This window comes from Capricornis sumatraensis, chromosome 2, assembly GCF_032405125.1.
Source record: "Capricornis sumatraensis isolate serow.1 chromosome 2, serow.2, whole genome shotgun sequence".
Lineage (NCBI taxonomy): Eukaryota > Metazoa > Chordata > Mammalia > Artiodactyla > Bovidae > Capricornis > Capricornis sumatraensis.
The window spans coordinates 2,545,386-2,563,793 of record NC_091070.1 but is presented as its reverse complement, the minus strand read 5'-3'; the positions used below and the strand labels follow the sequence as shown (position 1 = coordinate 2,563,793).

At 42.2% G+C, this 18,408-nt stretch overlaps 1 protein-coding gene across 1 annotated transcript in view; it reads left to right on the top strand.

The window, feature by feature from the left end:
• The window catches only part of TTC8 (tetratricopeptide repeat domain 8), a 63,996-nt gene extending 50,895 nt beyond the window's left edge, over positions 1-13,101 (top strand). Inside the window, 5 exon segments of the mRNA XM_068965840.1 lie at positions 5,974-6,113; positions 7,414-7,588; positions 7,902-8,024; positions 10,691-10,774; positions 12,985-13,101. Of these exon segments, the coding sequence (XP_068821941.1) occupies positions 5,974-6,113; positions 7,414-7,588; positions 7,902-8,024; positions 10,691-10,774; positions 12,985-13,101 (639 nt within the window).
• Positions 13,102-18,408: the final 5,307 nt, after the last annotated feature.

Below are 18,408 nucleotides of genomic sequence, written 5' to 3'. Positions count from 1 at the left end.
CTCATCCTCTGTCGTCCCCTTCTCCTCCCACCTTCAATCTTTCCCAGCATCAGGGTCTTTTCAAATGAGTCAGTTCTTTAACTCAGATGATATTCAATGGATTAGTTCAAAAAATAACCACTAATAACTACTGTAATAATCACTTAAATGATAGTTGAAGTGATATTTGTATGTTTGAAGATACTATTTTAAATCTACATTCATAAAATTTATTCTTGAGCTACTATAAATAGTTCTAATGCTGGAATAGATTAAGGAAAGCACAGAAATAGAATCTGTGTGTATTCATACATATGAAAATTTATGTGATAAAGACTGTCTATTAAACCAACTGGATTATTGGATTGTTTAATAACTTCACAATAGAGCTGGATGAGTAATGATTTCTTAGCCTGAAAGAACACATTGCTGGGACTTCCCTGGTGATCCCGTGGCTAAGACTCCATGCTCCCAATGCAGGGGGCCTGCATTTGACCCCTGGTCAGGGAACTGGATCCCACATGCCTCCACTGAAGATCTCAGATGCTGCAACCAGACTGCATGCCACAAGGAAGATCTGGGGCAGCCAAATAAATAAATACTGAAAAAAAAAAAAGGAACCCATTGCTACCAGGTGACTTGAAGATTTAAAACCATGAATGTTCCAGAAGAAAATACAGATGAGTTATTTATATAAACTTGAATTGGGACGACCTTTCTAAACACAATACTAATTCAGAAAGCCATAACAGAAAAAATTGATCAATATGAGAACATAAAGGCTACATTTTCTATACTGTAAAATCAAAAATACAAATAAAAGCAAACCCTAACAAAACAGGTAAAAATATCAAACAGGGAGCATATTTGCCAAACCTGGGATGGGGAAAAAGCTACTTTTACTGTCTTCACTTTACATGTTGCTCAACAATTGCTGGGTTTCAGGTGGTCTATAGATTGATGGGAAAATTACACACCGACACGTAAATGTGCATATCCACGCTTATAAATTCTCATTTTGGTCAAGAACATAAACATGGAAACCGCAACAGGTATTTCCTCAGAGCACTGGTGGGGGTAAAACCATGGTTTGGCTCTTGTCCTTGCAGCCCACACAGTGACGGTGGCCCCTCTCCGTGCAAGCAGCCGCTCCAGAGCTGAGACAGCAGCCAAACTCCGGCCGCAGTTCAGCAGGACCTCCGCCCTTTCGTCCTGGTGCTGGTTGACACACGTCTACAAGGACTCAAGCAAACCACCTGTGCTTTCCCCCTGAAGGGAATGTTCATGAACGCGTGGCCTTCCTGGGTTGTGAGCGGAAGTCTATGTCAGCACGCGTCCATTGTGTCAGGGAGGAGAAAGCAGGCAGTGCCCAGCGACCCTGGTGCCACAGCTGCGTCTCCAGCTCTCCTGAGCCCGGAGGGCGGTTCCCCATCCAGACTCTCACACACACAAACCAACGATAAGAGGATGAGAGCTGGGGTAGCAAAACTGACGAAAGGCATGAATCCGCAGTTCGCAGGAAAAGAAATGCATAGTGTGTTGAGTGTCTAACCTCAGTGATAATTACGGAAATGAAAACTGAAACCACAGTGTCACTTTTTACTTAAAGATGACTCAAGTTTCATGGCATTTAAGGTTGTCAAGGGTGTACAGGAACAAATGTCACATATGAACATTATTGCTGGGAGCGTATACTGGTACAACCCATTTGGAGGCTATTTGCAGTTACTTATGAGATTTTTAAATGTATATTTAAGTTTATTTAATATCAGCACATATTTTATAATAACAACTTTGAAAAACTTCATATAAGGTTGTCAAAGACATGCTGTGTGTCTGTTCATTAGCTAAGTCATGTCCAGCACTTTTGCAGCCCCATCGAATATAGCCCACCAGGCTCCTCTGTCCGTGGGATTCTCCAGGCAAGAATACTGGAGTGGATTGCCATGTCCTTCTCCAGATCTTCCCGACCCAGGGATCGAACCCTCATCTCCTGCGCTGGCAGGCAGATATTCTTCACCACTAAGCCGGTGGGGAAGCCCCAAAGACATGTTAGTTTCAGTCTAAAATTCCTAGAGATTACATAAATTAAGTCCATGACCGTCAATCAAGTATGCAGACATTCTAAGGCATTTTTTAAAAACTGGAGCATAATTGTTTGTAAAAGTGTCTTAATTTCAGGTATGCAAAGTGGAAACAGACCTAAAGACATAGGAGACAAACTTAATGGTTACCAGAGGGAAGAGGGGGTGGTGTGGGCGACAGGTTAGGAGTACAAGGTTAACAGATACTAACTTCTAAGGTAATTTTATGGAACCAAAAGCCTTGAAACAACTGACCACTCGGGCTGGAGTCTTCTTTAAATTGGATGTTGCCACCTGTGGCAGACTGAATTTTCTGCCTCCCTACCCGCGCACATTCTTATGTTGAAGCCCAGCCCCTGTGGAGGATGTCTAGAGGCAGGGCCTTGGGGAGATAATTAAGGTTAGATGAGCTCATGAGGGTGGGCCCTCGTGATGGGATTAGTGCCCCTATAAGGCAAGACACCATTCCTTCCCCGCAAGTAGGTTCATTAGTACCGTTTTCTGGGTCCCATATATATGCGTTAATATATGAGATTTGTTTTTCTGACTTGCTTCACTCTGTATAACAGGCTCTAGGTTTATACACCTCACTAGAAGTGACTCAAACTTGTTCTTTTTTATGCTGAGTAATACTCCATTGTGTGTGTGTATATATATATATATATATATATATATATACACACACACACACACACACATACCGCAGATGTAGAGAATGGACTGTGGACACGGTGGGGAGGGAGAGAGTAGGACGAATTGGGAGGTGGCATCAACATTTATACACTACCATGTGTAAAGTGGGTGGCTGGTGAGAGGTTGCTGTATGACACAGGAAGCCCAGCCTGAGGCTCTGTGATGACCTAGAGGGCTGGGATGAGGGGAGGGGTGGAAGGTTTGGGAGGGAGGGGATAGATATATAATTATGGCTGATTCGTGGTGTTGTATGGCCGAAAACAACACGACATTGTAAAAATATTTTTCGAAAGACCCCAGAAAGCACTTGAGTGCTTTCTCTTTCTCTCTCTCTCTCATGCAAGGATGGTGAGAAGGTGACCGCCTGTAGCCAGGAAGAAAGTCCTCACTAAAACACTGTGACGTCAGCTCTGTGGCCTTGAGGGCAGAGGTGTCTGTTGTCTGAGCCGCTCAGTGTGTGGTGTTCAGTTATGGCAGCCTGCGTAGATGAGTGCGCCACGTTTGGCGCCTGTGACACTGGATGAAGCCCTGTGCTGAGGAGTGCTGTTGCCGTCTGAATGTCCTCTTTGGAAAAAAAAACCTGTTCAGGTCTTCTGTCTGTTTTTTAATTGGGTTATTTGTTCTTTGATATTGCGTTATATGAGCTGCTTATGTATTTTGGATACTAACCACTCATGAGTCATGTAATTTGCATATATTTTCACCCATTCATTAGGTTGTTTCCATTCTGTCAATGGTTTTCTTTGCTGTGCAGAAGCTTTTCAGTCTATTTAGGTCCCGTTTGGTTATTTTTGCTTTCTTTCCTTTGCTTTAGGAGACAGACCCAGAAAAACTAGCGTTGTGATACCTGTCAGAGAGTGTCCTGCCTGTGTTTTCTTCCAGGAGTTTTATGGTTTCTGGTCTTAGATTTTGGTCTCTAGTCCGTTTTGAGTTGCAGCCAGCAGGGGCTGCTCGTCATCCCCGTGTACAGACTCCTCACATGGTGGCTTCTCTTGTTGTGGAGCACAGGCTCCAGGCACGTGGGCTCAGTAATGGTGACACACGGCTTAGTTGCCCTGAAGCACATGGAATCTTCCCAGACCAGGGATCGACCCCCTGTCCTCTGTATAAGTAGGCAGAGTCTTAACCGCTGGACCACCAGTGGTTAAATCCTTGCCTTTATTTTTGAATATAGTGTGAGAAAATTTTCCAACTTCATTCTTTTACATGTAGCACACCAGTTATTGAAGACACTGTCTTTTCTCCTTTGTATATTCTTGCCTCCTTTGTGGTAGATTAATTGACCATAATAAGTGTGTGGTTTTATTTCTGGGCTCTCTGTTCCAATGATCTATTAATATATGTCTCTTTTTGTGCCAGCACCATACTGTTTTGATTATTGTAGCTTTGTAGTGCAGTCTCAAATCAGGAAGCTCGATTCCTCCAGCTCCTTCTTCTTTCTTCATATTGTTTTGACTATTCAGGGTCTTTCTTGTCTCCATATAAATTTTAAAATTATTTGTTCCAGTTCTGTGAAAAATGCCATTGCTATTTTGATAGAGATTGAATCGAATCTGTAGATTGGTTTAGTCATTTTAACTATATTGATGCTTCGGATCTAAGAATATGCTGTATCTTTCCATCTGTTTGTCTTGTCTTCAGTTTCTTTCATTAGTGTCTTAAAGTTTTCCAAGTGTAGGTCTTTTACCTCCTAAGGTAGGTTTATTCCTAGTATTTTGTTCTTTTTTATGTGATGGTAAATAGGATGTTTCCTTAATTTCTCTTTCTGATAGTTTGTTGTTAATGCATAGAAGTGCAACAGATTTCTATATATACTCTTTTATCCTGAAGTGTTACCAGCTTCACTGATGAGCTCCAGTAGTTTTCTGGTGGTATCTTTAGGAATTTCTATTTATAATATCCTGTCATCTGTAAATAGCGATAGTTTCACTTCTTCCTTTCCAATTTGGATTCCTTTCATTTCTTTTTCTTGTCTGGTTGCTGTGGCTAGGACTTCCAATACTAAGTTGAATAAAAGTGGTGAGAGTGGGCCTCCTTGTCTTATTCCTGATCTTAGAGAAAATGCAGAAATCCTCAACAAAATATTAACTAACTGAATCCAATAACACATTAAAAGGATCATACACCATCATCAAGCGGGATTTATCTCAGGGATGCAAGGATTTTTCAGTATTTGCAGATCAATCAATGTGATATCCATATTTACAAATTGAAGAATAAAAACCATATCTCAATAGATGCAGAAAAGCTTTTGAGAAAATTCAACATCCGTTTATGATAAGAATTCTCCAGAAAGAGGTCGTAGAGGGATCATACCTCAACATAATAAAGTCCACATATGACAGACCCACAGCTGACATCAGACTTAATGATGGAAAGCAAAAGGCCTCCCCTAAGACAGGAAGTGTCCATGTGCTTGTCTTCCTACCGGATGTAACCTCCTCGAGGACAGTGCCGCCGTCTTTCTGGGTCCAAGGGGGTTGGTCCCAGGACACCCCCGGGTTGTCAAGATCCGTGGGCGCTCCAGTCCCTTATATAAGGCGGCAGAGTATTTGCATGCAACCTGCCCACATCTATCTGTATACTTCACTTATTTAAACATTTTTATCTGTCTGTGTTGGGTTAGTTACTTCACGTGGGACCTTTCATTGTGGTACGTGGGCTCTCTCATTGCAGCACGTGGGTGTTGTTGCCCTGCAGCCTGTGGGGTCTTAGTTCCCCAACCAGGAACTGAACCTGCACTCCCTGCATTGCAAGGAGGACCCATAGCCCCTGGACCCCCAGGAAGTCCCCATGCGTATGCTTTAGATCACCTCTAGCTAGCTCGTGATGCCGAATGCAATACAAGTGCTGTGTAAATAGCTGGAGATGCACAATAAATGGTATATAAAGAATTTCCAGTGCATCAAATTCAAGTTTTGCTTTTTGGAACTTTCTGGAATTTTTTTTCTAAATAGTTTTGATCTGTGGCTCACCGAACTCATGAATGCGAAACTACAGATGGAGGAGTGGGGTGGGGTGGTGACTGTAATTTTATCTTTTTGTTCACATTGTGTCCCCAGGGCCTAGAACAGAGTCTGGCTGTGGTAGGCTCTTAATAAATACTGAATTGGAAAAAATACTGAACTGAATAAAATAATGTAAACCAGTCATCATCGTTAACAATTTCTTGTTGAGTATTAATACAGTATTGCTCTTCCCTCTTGATGGAGACTAGGAGATGAACAATATTTCATCAGCCACTGAATACTACAAAGAGGTCTTGAAACAAGACAATACTCACGTGGAAGCCATTGCGTGCATCGGAAGCAACCACTTCTACTCTGATCAGCCGGAAGTGGCTCTCCGGTTCTACAGGTACACTACGTTCAATTTGTAAAACTGCTTTCCTGTGAAAGAGTGATGCAAAAAGTGATAAGGACAGAACGAAGATGCAGGGAAACAATGTGTGGGCCATGTCTATATGAGACCAAAAATTCAAGCACCCGGATGTTTTATGACTGTTGAAGCTATTTCTAAATAATTTGGAAATGCAGAAGTAGTTAGCATCTTGCCAAAACACACCTGGATAAAAGCCTACTTTTAACACCATGTCGGTGTATGTGAATCGGCCATTTTGTCATCAACCAATAATAGCAGTTACTAGAAGCTTCCATGTCATGACCTCCATTAATACCACTGTACATAGTGTCAAAACCTTAAAGGTAAAATGAGAATGTGATTTGTAAAGAGCAGTGGACCCCAGGCTCTAAATTTGTGAGGAGGACCTTAAAACAGAATCCCACAAATATGTTTGCAAAATCTAAGTAAGTTATTTTCACTGGTTCTTTGAGCACATACTTATTTTATCCTATAGATGGTTCCTGAGATTAATTTTTAAATTATGATTTCCTCTTTAGCCCTTGGGTAATAAGCAGGGAGATAACTGGCAGCTGATAAGAGTTCTTTCTAAGTACATGTTGGAGCACAAAAGGCAATAATGTGAGTGCCAGCCTGCGCTCACACAGCTGTCTCTACTCCCCTACCCCCGGAGCGGGTCCTCAGGGCAGCTGGGGTGATTTTCATATGCTTGTCTGAACTCTCTCATCCTTCGGGATTAATGATGAATAGAGGCAAAATAGGGTTGTTGAGCTGCAGCGTGAAAGCCAAATGGGGAACATCGGGATCCCCCGACAGTCTTGTCTCCCTGAGTAGAAGCTCATGGTGGTCACTGGATGTAGCTGAACCACACAGCACAACCAGAATCCAACTCAGCTGAAACCTCGGGAGGCTAAACAAAGGCCTCAAACTCGGTTAGAAGGACTCAGAAGTTTCCCTTCCGAGCCCCAAAGTTGCATGAGGCCAAAGTGTGTAGGGGTTTTACTTTATGTGACTATTTATTTATTATTTTGATACTCTAGCAAAGCTTTTTTGGGGAAAAAAAAATTAGATAAGTTATTTCTGACTTTGCCTCTGGATACATTTCTCATGGCTGGAACCATTACAAAAGGCATGCTTTTGAATTCGCTTTAAACTCTTTTTCATTTACTATAATACTTTCTGTTCTTTGGAGGGTATTAAAAACATATAAAATGAATTCACTTCTAACTTTGTAAAAAATATGTCAATATCTGTAAAGTTGATCTGACACCAGAGTGTGTGTGTTCTTTTCAAAAAGGCGACTCCTCCAGATGGGTGTTTACAACTGCCAGCTTTTCAACAACCTGGGGCTATGTTGCTTCTTCGCCCAGCAGTACGACATGACTCTGACCTCATTTGAACGTGCCCTTTCTCTGGCTGAAAATGAAGAAGAGGTAGCTGACGTCTGGTACAACTTGGGACACGTCGCTGTGGTACGTTGTTACCCTGGTAGAGTTTCTGTCCTAGAAAAGGTAGGTACATGTTAGTCTTGAAGAAATTTTCACGTACTGGAAATCCAGGTTTGGTTACAGTCCTTGTACCAATTTATAGAGATTGCTGGGAGTCATCCAAACTCATTGTACATCCCCAGGTTAATCCCTTTACATACAAGTCACAGCCGACTCCTGTGTCGGGACTGTTGTTTTCTCTGTGGTGGCAGGAGAGATGTGTATGAGGTGAGGCGGTCAGAGGGGCGGGAGGAAGTGGCCGGATTTGTGTGTGCAAGTCTGTGCTCTTCTCTTACAGGGAATAGGGGACACGAACCTGGCCCACCAGTGCTTCCGGCTGGCTCTGGTGAGCAACAACCACCATGCAGAGGCCTACAACAACCTGGCCGTGCTGGAGATGCGGAGGGGCCACGTGGAGCAGGTCAGCCAGCCCCGCGGGCCGCGGACAGCCTACTTGCTTCCCAGAGCGGCGGCCACGTGCAGCCATTTTCACACATGACAGTTTCAAAATGAGCTCTGGGGTCTGACTGCCCAGGGTTTGAGTCCCAGTATTGGCAGTGTGACCTTGGACAAGTCACTTAACCTTTCAATGTCCAAAATAGAACACTCGAGTTTATTAGGGCAAAACTGCACCTCCCCAGTCTGTCCTGTGGTCGTGAACCGTTCCACCGTTCACAGCCCGCCAGCTGCCACCCTGCTGCTCAGGCCCGCATCCTAGGACCACCCCCTACACATCCTAGGACCCGCTCCCACCCCCCCAGAAACTTCTCTTTCCCAGCTGCCCCTCCCCCGCCACCCCCTGCCTCCAGTGAACCCCGTCCATGCCACGCACACATCCTCCACTCTCTGCGCCCCGCCCCCTCCTCCAGGCCGCTGTCGTCTCCCGCCTGGGTGAGCACGAGAGTCTCCCAGGTGTGGTCTTTGTTTCCACTCCGTCAGCAAGGAAGTGCACCCTGTAATGTATTTTCCTCAGGACAGCCTTAGGGTATGTTTTTAAAACAAGATTATTTCCTCACCGTTTTGCTTAGCATCCTCCAAAGGCTCCTCCCTGCAACTCGGAATATGTGAACAGTTTGAACTTCAAACCTTAGCCTTCAGGGCCCTGCACTGTCTGGCCTCCGGGGCCCCCCTCAGACCACACTTTGCCACCAGTCCTTCTCCCCAGCCGTCAGATGCATGAGCTGCTGGCTGCTGGGCGGGCCCGTTCCTACTGAGGGGCCTCTGGACTAGACTTCTTTCAGATACGACAGGGACCCTTTTCTTTTTATCGTTCGGGTCTTCGCTTAATTAGCACCTCTTCAGAAAGACCCACTTGACCGTCAATCTAAAGGAGCCCTCACTATCGTCTCCTGGTGTTTTCTCCTTCCCAGTCCTTGGCATTTTATCAGACCTTTTCCGTCTGTGTGTGTAGAATGCAGAATGCTAGCTGTGTGAAAGCAGGGACCTTCTCTGTCTTCTAACTGCTGCATTTTCAACATCAGAACCATTGCCCAACACTGGGGAGGTGCTTAATGTGGGTGGAATGGGCGGATGATAAAATCGTCATCACAGCAGCTGACCTGGAGGGGTTCTTGTGAAGGTGAGCCGCTTGTGCACGTAAAGTGCTTGGAATAGTAAAGTCACATGATAGATGCTTAATACATTCTATTTGTTGTTATCATTTACCTAATGGGAAGTTTAAAAGCTAAATACACTCATACCATATTAATGACAATCAAGATAAATAGCTGTTCCATTCCCTGTATTAGAGATGATGAAACAGACTAGAGGAGGTCACAAGGTCACAGCCCCTGTGCGCAGCACGCCAGGATGGTAACCTCCAGCCTGGCCTCCGAAGCGTGTTGCTAAACCTGAGTAAACAAGCAAAGAGACCTCAGTGGATGCTGCCTTTGCTTCACAACATTTTCCCAAAGCGAGTGAAGTGGCTGTGTATTTTGTAAACAAAAGCTAACTGCTCTGAAGTGGGAACTTGTTCCGTCTTTGTATCCACTTGAAGCAGGCGCTTTTTATGATTTTCTTTGTTTCCATGTTGGTGATTTTCTTTCCCTCCTACTTATTGTTGTTTCTATAGTATGCAGTTGATTTGAAATGTTTCGGTGAAAGGTCTCACCATTATTAAAAATTATACTTCAGTTCCCCTGGAGAAGGACATGGCAACCCACTCCAGTATTCTTGCCTGGAAAATCCCATGGACAGAGGAGCCTGGCGGGCTGTGGTCTGTGGGGTCGCAAAGAGTCGGACACGACTGAGCACACACACACATGCTTCAATTAAAAAGCTAGCAAATCACAAAATTAATACCTACCATCTCATATAAGCTGTTATTTTCCTTTAAAGAAAAGGTTTAAGAATTTGTCCTCGGGGTCATACGTCGAAGCTGAGCTCCACGTTGAAAGGCTGTTTTGGCCGCTTAGGAGTGCTGAGTTTGTGGTCTTAACAGTGAGTGTACAGGCTACTCATGTCACTCCGTGGCCTCTGCAGCGAGTGATCCTTTGAGCCTGCAGGCGACAAAACATGATGTGAGGTTTGTCTTTCGAGTGCTTTAGCGAGCGGAAAGCTTGTCATTTTCGGTTGCCTTCAGTTGTCATTTTCAGGTCAGCAGTATAACAAGTGCTTGCTCGTCGTTGCCCAGCACAGAACGTGGTGATCTGAATTTGCTGTGGGTTTTGATGGCTTTGGTTGTTGCCTTAGAGAAGGTAGTTGGAAGCCCACTAAATCAATCAACAGCGACAAAAACTAGATTGATAAGACTTTTTTTTTTAGCATTGAGAGGACTATAGTTTGAGTTGTACATCATATTGAAATATAAACTATAAGAACAGTGGTTCTCACATAACTTTTCAATTCTGTTCTTTTCCCCATATTTTGAAGCATTTTATTTTAAATATAATTTTGACAAGATATAAGTAGTTAATTGTATATCTGTAAATTGTATTTCATAGAAATTCATCCATGTTTATTACAGAATCATGTTTTTAAAGTCCTTTCCTGGGTAAAGTATTCTTCTACTGAAGAAAAGTATCACCAGTATAGTGCTAATATAGACTCATATGCCTCTGGTCTCTCCTTTTTTTCTTTTCTAAACAGGCAAAAGCACTGTTACAAACTGCATCATCTTTAGCACCCCACATGTATGAGCCACATTTTAATTTTGCAACAATTTCTGATAAGGTATTCTCTTTCTTTATCAATTTATCATCTGACCTATTTGTTTTCTTCTTGTGTGTGTGTGTGTGTGTGTGTTTTCTTCCTTGGTTTTAAAAATTGTGCAGATAAATGAGGACATTCTAACTATAACTTCATGAGAGAAACGGTTTTTTAAACACTTGATTATTTACACATATGTCTTCATTTTAAGGGAATGTTTAATACACTTTAAGTATATTTATCACTGAATATTAGCTAAGTTAATACCATTATGGATTGCAGAAGAATTATTTTATGTTTTAAAAGATGACATTTAATCATTGAAAAACTGCTCATTAACTTCTGGTTTGGGGAGGATTTAGTAATTAGTGTTTTTTTTATAGGGAAATCCTGTATATCATTTATAGATCATATAGTCACCAAGTCTAGCATGATGCTATAAAATTAGGGATGTTAGTGAAAGCTGTTTCAGCAATGAACAATATAGGAAAGAAGCAACTGTTGATACTGTGTTATAAGTCAATTAACATCTAAGAGCTAAAAGAAATTGTGTGTCCTTTTACAATAAGAAGGAAGAAAGAAAAGTCATCTAATAACTTTTACTTGCAAGATTTCTTTTAACATGGAAGATGAGTTTTGAGGATAAGGAAATGGCTAAAAATGTTTGCTGATGTAAAGACTATTTCTTTATAGACCCAGAAAGTTACAAAAATCATTTTTATAACATGAATGTGAGCTCATTCATTCTCTTGTGTTTTGAAAATGAAACATACTGTTTTTTATAAATTGTCATTTTCGAGCACTTGTTAAGTGCTTGTCATTGTTCTGGGCACTCTCCACACCCCTAATTCTCTCAACAACCCTGCAGTGTGGGTAACCCTTACCTTCCCTATGCATTTTTTCATACAACTGATGTTCCACTTGTTGAACTTGTATGAACAGCTGCTACATACCAGGCGCTGCTGTAGGCACAGAAGATGTTAGTAGTGAATAAATCAGGCAGAAACTTCTGCCTCGTGCAGCTTACATTCTAACAGCAGCCAAGGCTTTGGAACTTAAAAGACTTCTCTGGAGCTCCACGGCAGTGGCAGATTCAGAATTCATACCCAGCGCCCACGTGTTTCCCAATGCGCTGTGCTGCCACTGGGCGTCCCTGATGGCTCAGACAGGAAAGAATCTGCCTGCAGTGCAGGAGACCCTGGTTCGATCCTGGGGTCAGGAAGATCCCCTGGAGGAGGGAATGGCTACCCACTCCAGTATTCTTGCCTGGAAAATTCCATGGACAGAGGAGCCTGGTGGGTTACAGTCCATGGGGTCGCAAAGACTCAGACACAACTGAGCAACTAAGCACGCATGCACTTGCTGCCAGTTAGTTAAACCACAAAGAAGCCTTGATTACTTTCTTTCAGGAGTGTTATTAAATTTTAATGATATTTAATGCAAATGGAATATTTCTGTTAGCAAAAGTCTACACTTCCATAAGAGAAAATACTATGGGTTAAAAAGAAATGCTATGATTTAAAAAAGAAAAGTTTTCAGTTCATATGTGTGTTACAGAAATACTACCAGAAGTGAATGGTCTGTATTTGTGTGTGTGTGCACACACTGCAAAGCTCTCTCCTGTTGGAAGTGTATACATGAATCAGGGTACATTCAGATGGATTCAGATACTGTATGTGTTTTCCTTTGGGACTGGATTGTAACAAAAAGTTTATTGAAAATCAAAGATACCCTTAATGAATTTTAAAAACTAGGATATCTTCCCAACATTACTGTTAGCAACCTTTTAAAAGCTCCCAGAGCATGTTGTTATATCTTAAATACAATAGTTTTTACTTAAGTTTCCTGTCTTAAGAGATATTATCCTAACCAAAACGTATCATTGTCTGTGGTAAATTACAGACTGAACTGAGTTGGCTGTTTTAGCATGCAGACGTCAGTTTATTTTTATGAGACTATCAGTGACAGGAAAAGAAAACAGGTTTATGAGTTCATAGCTAGACAACTGTAATGGAGCAGGAATTATTTACATGGTTGGTTATTTTGCTCATACTTTTTCAAGACTGAATTGTAATCTAGGTGAAAAAATTTTTATATTGAAGTAACATAGTCAAGAAGTTTGCCTTGGGTTTTTACGTTTTCCAGATACTATGTTTTGTTTTTGTTTTTAATTCATTTCTTATTTTTTCTGGTTCTCATTCTGTGGTCTTATTCTGGTCTGCTGTTCCTTACAGATTGGAGATCTACAGAGGAGTTATGCTGCTGCTAAGAAGTCTGAAGCAGCATTTCCAGATCACGTGGACACTCAACACTTAATTAAGCAGTTAAAGCAGCAATTTGCTATGCTCTGATTTTTCCTCAGTTAAATATATTCATATATATATATATGTATTTAGGGAAAAAGTAGTATTGTATATATATTTGTAATACAAACCTGTGCTTGATATTAGTGAAGGTGACGTGTAGCGGGATTTTAAACCAGAATGTTTAAAACTGTATAATAATAACTTTTTAAGATAATATCATAAAAGATAAGGTTTAATCGTTTGTAAGCAGATCATGAATTCTCCCGTATATGGTAGCTGTTTGTTTACAATGTTTACAAAACATTTTCATGAATTTCTTCAAATTCTTAAAAATACACATTGTTAATGTCCTTTAGTTGGCCATTAGCTAGCATGTAGCTTAAGAGGTGTGAAATCTGCCTTTAAAGTTGCACTTTTATGGCTAAAACTTATATACTTACCCTTGGTACAGACTTTAGAAATTAAACGTTATATTTCAAACTATTTTTTATGAAATGCTTTGTGAGACATTCTACATTTTCTTATATATTATGCTTTAAATAAATGTGTATAAAACACCATCCTTCTGTTGCTTTTCATGAGTTTTTGTTTCAGTCATTTCAGATGAAACAAGTTTTCCAGAAGTCCAGAAATGAAGTCATTATCCTAATTTTATTTTAAATGATGTACTGTCAATTTTGCTTTTTCCTAAGAAGCTATTTATGGGATATCATGTTGTCAGTCTAAGAATATCAGGATTAGAAGTGGAGTCATAAGCCACAAGTCCCGCATGGTCAGCCCCGAGAAGGTTAGGGGGGATCCAGTACGATGAGTGGAAGGCTCATCCTAGGAAGGCTCGCTCTCCAGTGTTTCCTGGACTGCTCATTGATGGCTTCTCACAAGGAAGTGCGTTCAAGGGGCGGGGCCGCTTACCATCCTGCTTTGGGCTTTGGGATCTGTCCATGGTACTTCTCATTGTTTTAACTTTGTGAAAACTGTTTCACGGGTATTTGTTTCTGTTCCGTTGATATAAATTGTACTGCTTAGCTGATGGAACACAAAAGGTGTGAATGCAGAGAATAAGATTGTTAGAGGCTGGAAGTAACTTCAGAGAATGTGTCGATAAATCTCACCGCGGGGAGGAGGCCAGGCCCCGCGTCACACCTGACCCTGCCCTTCAGGCTGGAACCTCCCCTGGTTCTCCATGAGAGGCCCCCTGCCAGGGTCCAGCCCCGGTTGGATTCAGAGATATCCAAAGCATGACGGCATTGGCGACTTGAGAGAGATAGATAAAGAGATAAGGAAAGAATTCTGCAGTTAAGAAAACAGAGGAGAGAAAGAGGCTGATATTCCTTTGTTTATGCAGAAAGCCAATAAAGCCCCAGCATGGGACTTGCACTGTTCACTTAGGCCACAGGCGCCCTCTCAAATCGCGGAAGGTGTCCCGCCTTGGGCACCCTTTCAAGTGAGTCTTAGAAGCCCAGGCAGAGAAGTGAGCTCAGAGGGCCCCTGCTCTCCAGGGAGTCAGCCTGAAAAGGAAAGAGAAAGAGAGAACGAAAGAAAGAATGACACGGGGAGACCCAACTTCGGTGAGCAAGGCCCGCAGCTTTATTTTCAAAAGGAGCTTTTATACCTTAAGTTGTACATAGAGAATAATGGAAGATGCAGAGTCATGCAGGGTCAGCAGCCCCGACCCTTATCAAGACCAGGCTTTCTTTCTGCATGCCTATCTGTACATACAGGTCTTTGGTGATTTACATCATCTTCTGGCCAGGAGGCCTGCTAACATTTTACGACTCTTTCTTCTGATAAAGGTTAGTTAACCAGAAAGCTTATTTTCTCTAAAAGTGTTTTTTCTAAAGTCAGGCGCCATTCTCCAAAAGCACTCGATAAAAGTTGCATTCCTATAGGGCAAAGGTGCAGTGAGCTATAACAGGGAAAGAATTTATTAACTCAAGGTTTAGTGTTGTTAATATCAAGGCCACTACTTATATTTCTATATATCATCTGTGTTAATTAATGTACACAATATGAAAACTTGGCAGCAAACATTGGCTCAACAATGAGACCCTTCACCAGTATCATTCTAATAATTTTAACTCCTCGAAAGGCTTTATTTAAGCTTCCTGTGCCTCTTGCAGTTGGGAGGCTATAAACAATTACAAGCGTAGTTGTAAAAGTCCAGATAAACCTGTCAGGCAAGTTAGAGAGCCATCAGAGGGATTTGAATTGAAACACTCCTATTATTCCCAGGAGATTTATTAACTAGAGCTCTAAACTGATTTTCTTCAGAGAAAGGTGGTCGGGGATAGCGCCCCCGTTGGTGTCAGAGGAGTTGGTGAAAGGCATAATATAGTAAACAGTAGACAGATTCTAGTTTTGAGGTAGATGTTCGAGCAGGTCCAGGGGGTCCCTCGAGTCCTGTTCCGCCTTGGTCGTCAGGTCTCCTTGACATGACCTTGTCATGGGTGGAATCGGCCCAGCGAGTCCCTTGAGTCCTGAAGCCTTGCTTGTCAGGTCTCCTTTGCATGACTTTGTCATGGGTGGGATCTCCCGTGCTGGCTCCTGGCAGCTACCGCTTGTTGGGTTTGCAAGAAATTCCTCAAGCACTGTCAAATTTCCTAGCACTGTATTTAGTATTTAGGCTCAAATTTTATATTGTGAATTGTTTTCTTAGTTAATTTAAAATAAGAACTAGTAACAGTGGCTAGCATTTACTGAGGATGTTGTGTGTACCGAGCACTGCTCAAGTCCTGGGTAAGGAGTGACATTTCATCCCCATTGCAGTCCTGTGAAACGCTGTTATTCCCATTTTTTTTGTAAGAAATATGAAGCACAGAGCAATCAAATAGCTTGCCCAAGTTGTCAAGCTCAGTAAGTGGCAGAGCTGGGATTCAAATGCACATTTACTCTAGTGGTTAATAACATACCCGGGAGCCAGGTGCACATTATTTGTAAAGAAATGGGTATAAGGCAGACCACAGACTTGCGTGTGGCCTCTGAGTACGTGTTTTTTAACTACTGTATCAAATCTCTTAGTGTCTCTACTCTAAATAAAGCTATCATTTAAAATGAATGTTATATGCATTAGTAAAATTGAATAATAAGGGGATATTAACCACTGTGATGAACAGTATTGCATAGGAACCTGGAATGTTAGGTCCATGAATCAAGGTAAATTGGACGTTATCAAGCAGGAGATGGTGAGAATAAACATTGACGTCTTAGGAAGCAGTGAACTAAAATGGACAGGAATGGGCAAATTTAATTCAGATGACCATTATACCTACTACTGTGGGCAAGAATCCCATAGAAGACATGGAGTAGCCATCATAATCAGCAGAAGAGTTCAAAATGCAGTAGCTGGGTGCAACCTTAAAGATGACAAGATGACCCTGGTTCATTTCCAAGGCAAGTCATTCAGCATCACAACAACCCGTCTATGTCCCTACCACCGATGCCAAAGAAACTGGAGTTGATCAGTTCTGTGAAAACCTAAAAGACCTCCTGGAACTAACACCAAAAATAGATGTTCTATTCATCACTGGGGACTGGAATGCAAAAGTAGGAAGTCAAGAGATACCTGGAGTAACAAGCAAGTTTGGCCTTGGAGAATAAAATGAAGTGGAGCAAAGGCTGACTGAATCTTCCAAGAGAATGCATTAGTCATAGAAAATAACCTTTTTTAACAACATAAGACTTCACACACGGACATCACCAAATGGCCAATACCGAAATCAAATTGATAACATTCTTTGTAGCCAAAGATGGAGAAGCTGTTTACAGTCAGCAAAAAACAAGATCAGGAACCGACTGGCTCAGATCATCAGCCTCTCATAGCAAAATTCAGGCTTAAACTAAAGAAACAGGGGGAAAACCAGCAGGCCAGCCAGGTATGACTTAAGTCTATGAATATGCAGTGAAGGTAATGAATAGATTCAAGGAATTAGAACTCGTAAACAGTGTGCCTGAAGATCTATGGAGGGGGGTCTGTGATATTGTACAGGAGGCAGCAAACCATCCCAGAGAAAAAAGAAAAGCAGGGACGTGATGTGGTTATCTGAGGAGGCCTTACAGACAGCTAAGGAAAGAAGAGAACCCAAAAAAAGCAAGGGGGAAAGGGAAAGATACATCCAACTAAATGCAGATTTCCAAAGGACAGCAGGGAGATACAGAAGGTCTTCTTCAATGACCAGCGTGTAAAACGAGAAGAAGACATCAGAGGGGAAAGACTAGAGATGTCTTCAGGAAAATTGGAGATACCAAGGCGACACTGTGCCCAAAGATGAGCACAATAAAGGACTTAAAATGTAGAGACCTAGTAAACACTGAAGAGATCAAGAAGAGACGGAGAGAATACATGGAAGAACTGTATGAAAACGTCCAGATGAGCTGATGACTGTGAGGGTGCGGTCAGCCACCCAGAGCCAGACATTCTGGAGAGCAAAGTCTAGTGGACCCTAGGAAGCACTGCTGTTCAAGTGAGTGGATGCGGTGGAATTCCAGGAGAACTATTCAAAATCCTAAAGGATGATGCCGTCAAGGTGTTGCATTCAATATGTGAGCAAATTTGGAAGACCTAGGAGTGGCCTCAGGACTGCAAAATGTCAATCCTCATCCCAGTTCCCAAGAACAGTAGTACTAAAGAATGTGCTAACCATCGGACAATTGCACTCATCTCCCATGCTAGTAAGGTCACGCTTAAAATCTTGCATGCTAGACTTTAGCATTACGTGAACTGAGAACTTCCAGATGTCCAAGCTGGAGTTAGAAAAGAGGAACCAGAGATTGAACTGCCAGCATTCACTGGATCACAGAGAAAGCTCGGGAATTCCAGAAAGACATCTACTTCTGTTTCATTGACTATGTCAAAGCCTTTGAGTGTGTGGATCATAATAAACTGTGGAAAGCTGTTAAAGAGGTGGGAATACCAGACCATCTACATGTCTCCTGAGAAACCTGTATGCAGGCCAAGAAGCAACAGTTAGAACCCTGTATAGGACAACTGACCGGTTCAAGATTGAGAAAGGAGTACGACAGGGCCGTCTGCTGTCAGCCCGTTTGTTTAACCTATACACTGAGCACGTCATGAGAAATGCAGGGCTGGATGAGTTACAAGCTGGAGTCGACAGCTGGGAGAAACATCGACAGCCTCAGATATGCAGAGGATACTGCTCTAACGGCAGAAAGTGAAGAGGAACTAAAGCGTCTCCTGATGAGCGTGAAGGAGGAGAGTGAAAGAGCCGGCTTAAAACTAAGTGTTAAAAAACCTAAGATCATGGCCTCCGGCACCACTGCTGCGTGGCAAACGGGGGAAATGTGGAAGTAGTGACGGGTTCCCTCTTCTCCCGCTCCAGAATCGCTGCAGATGCT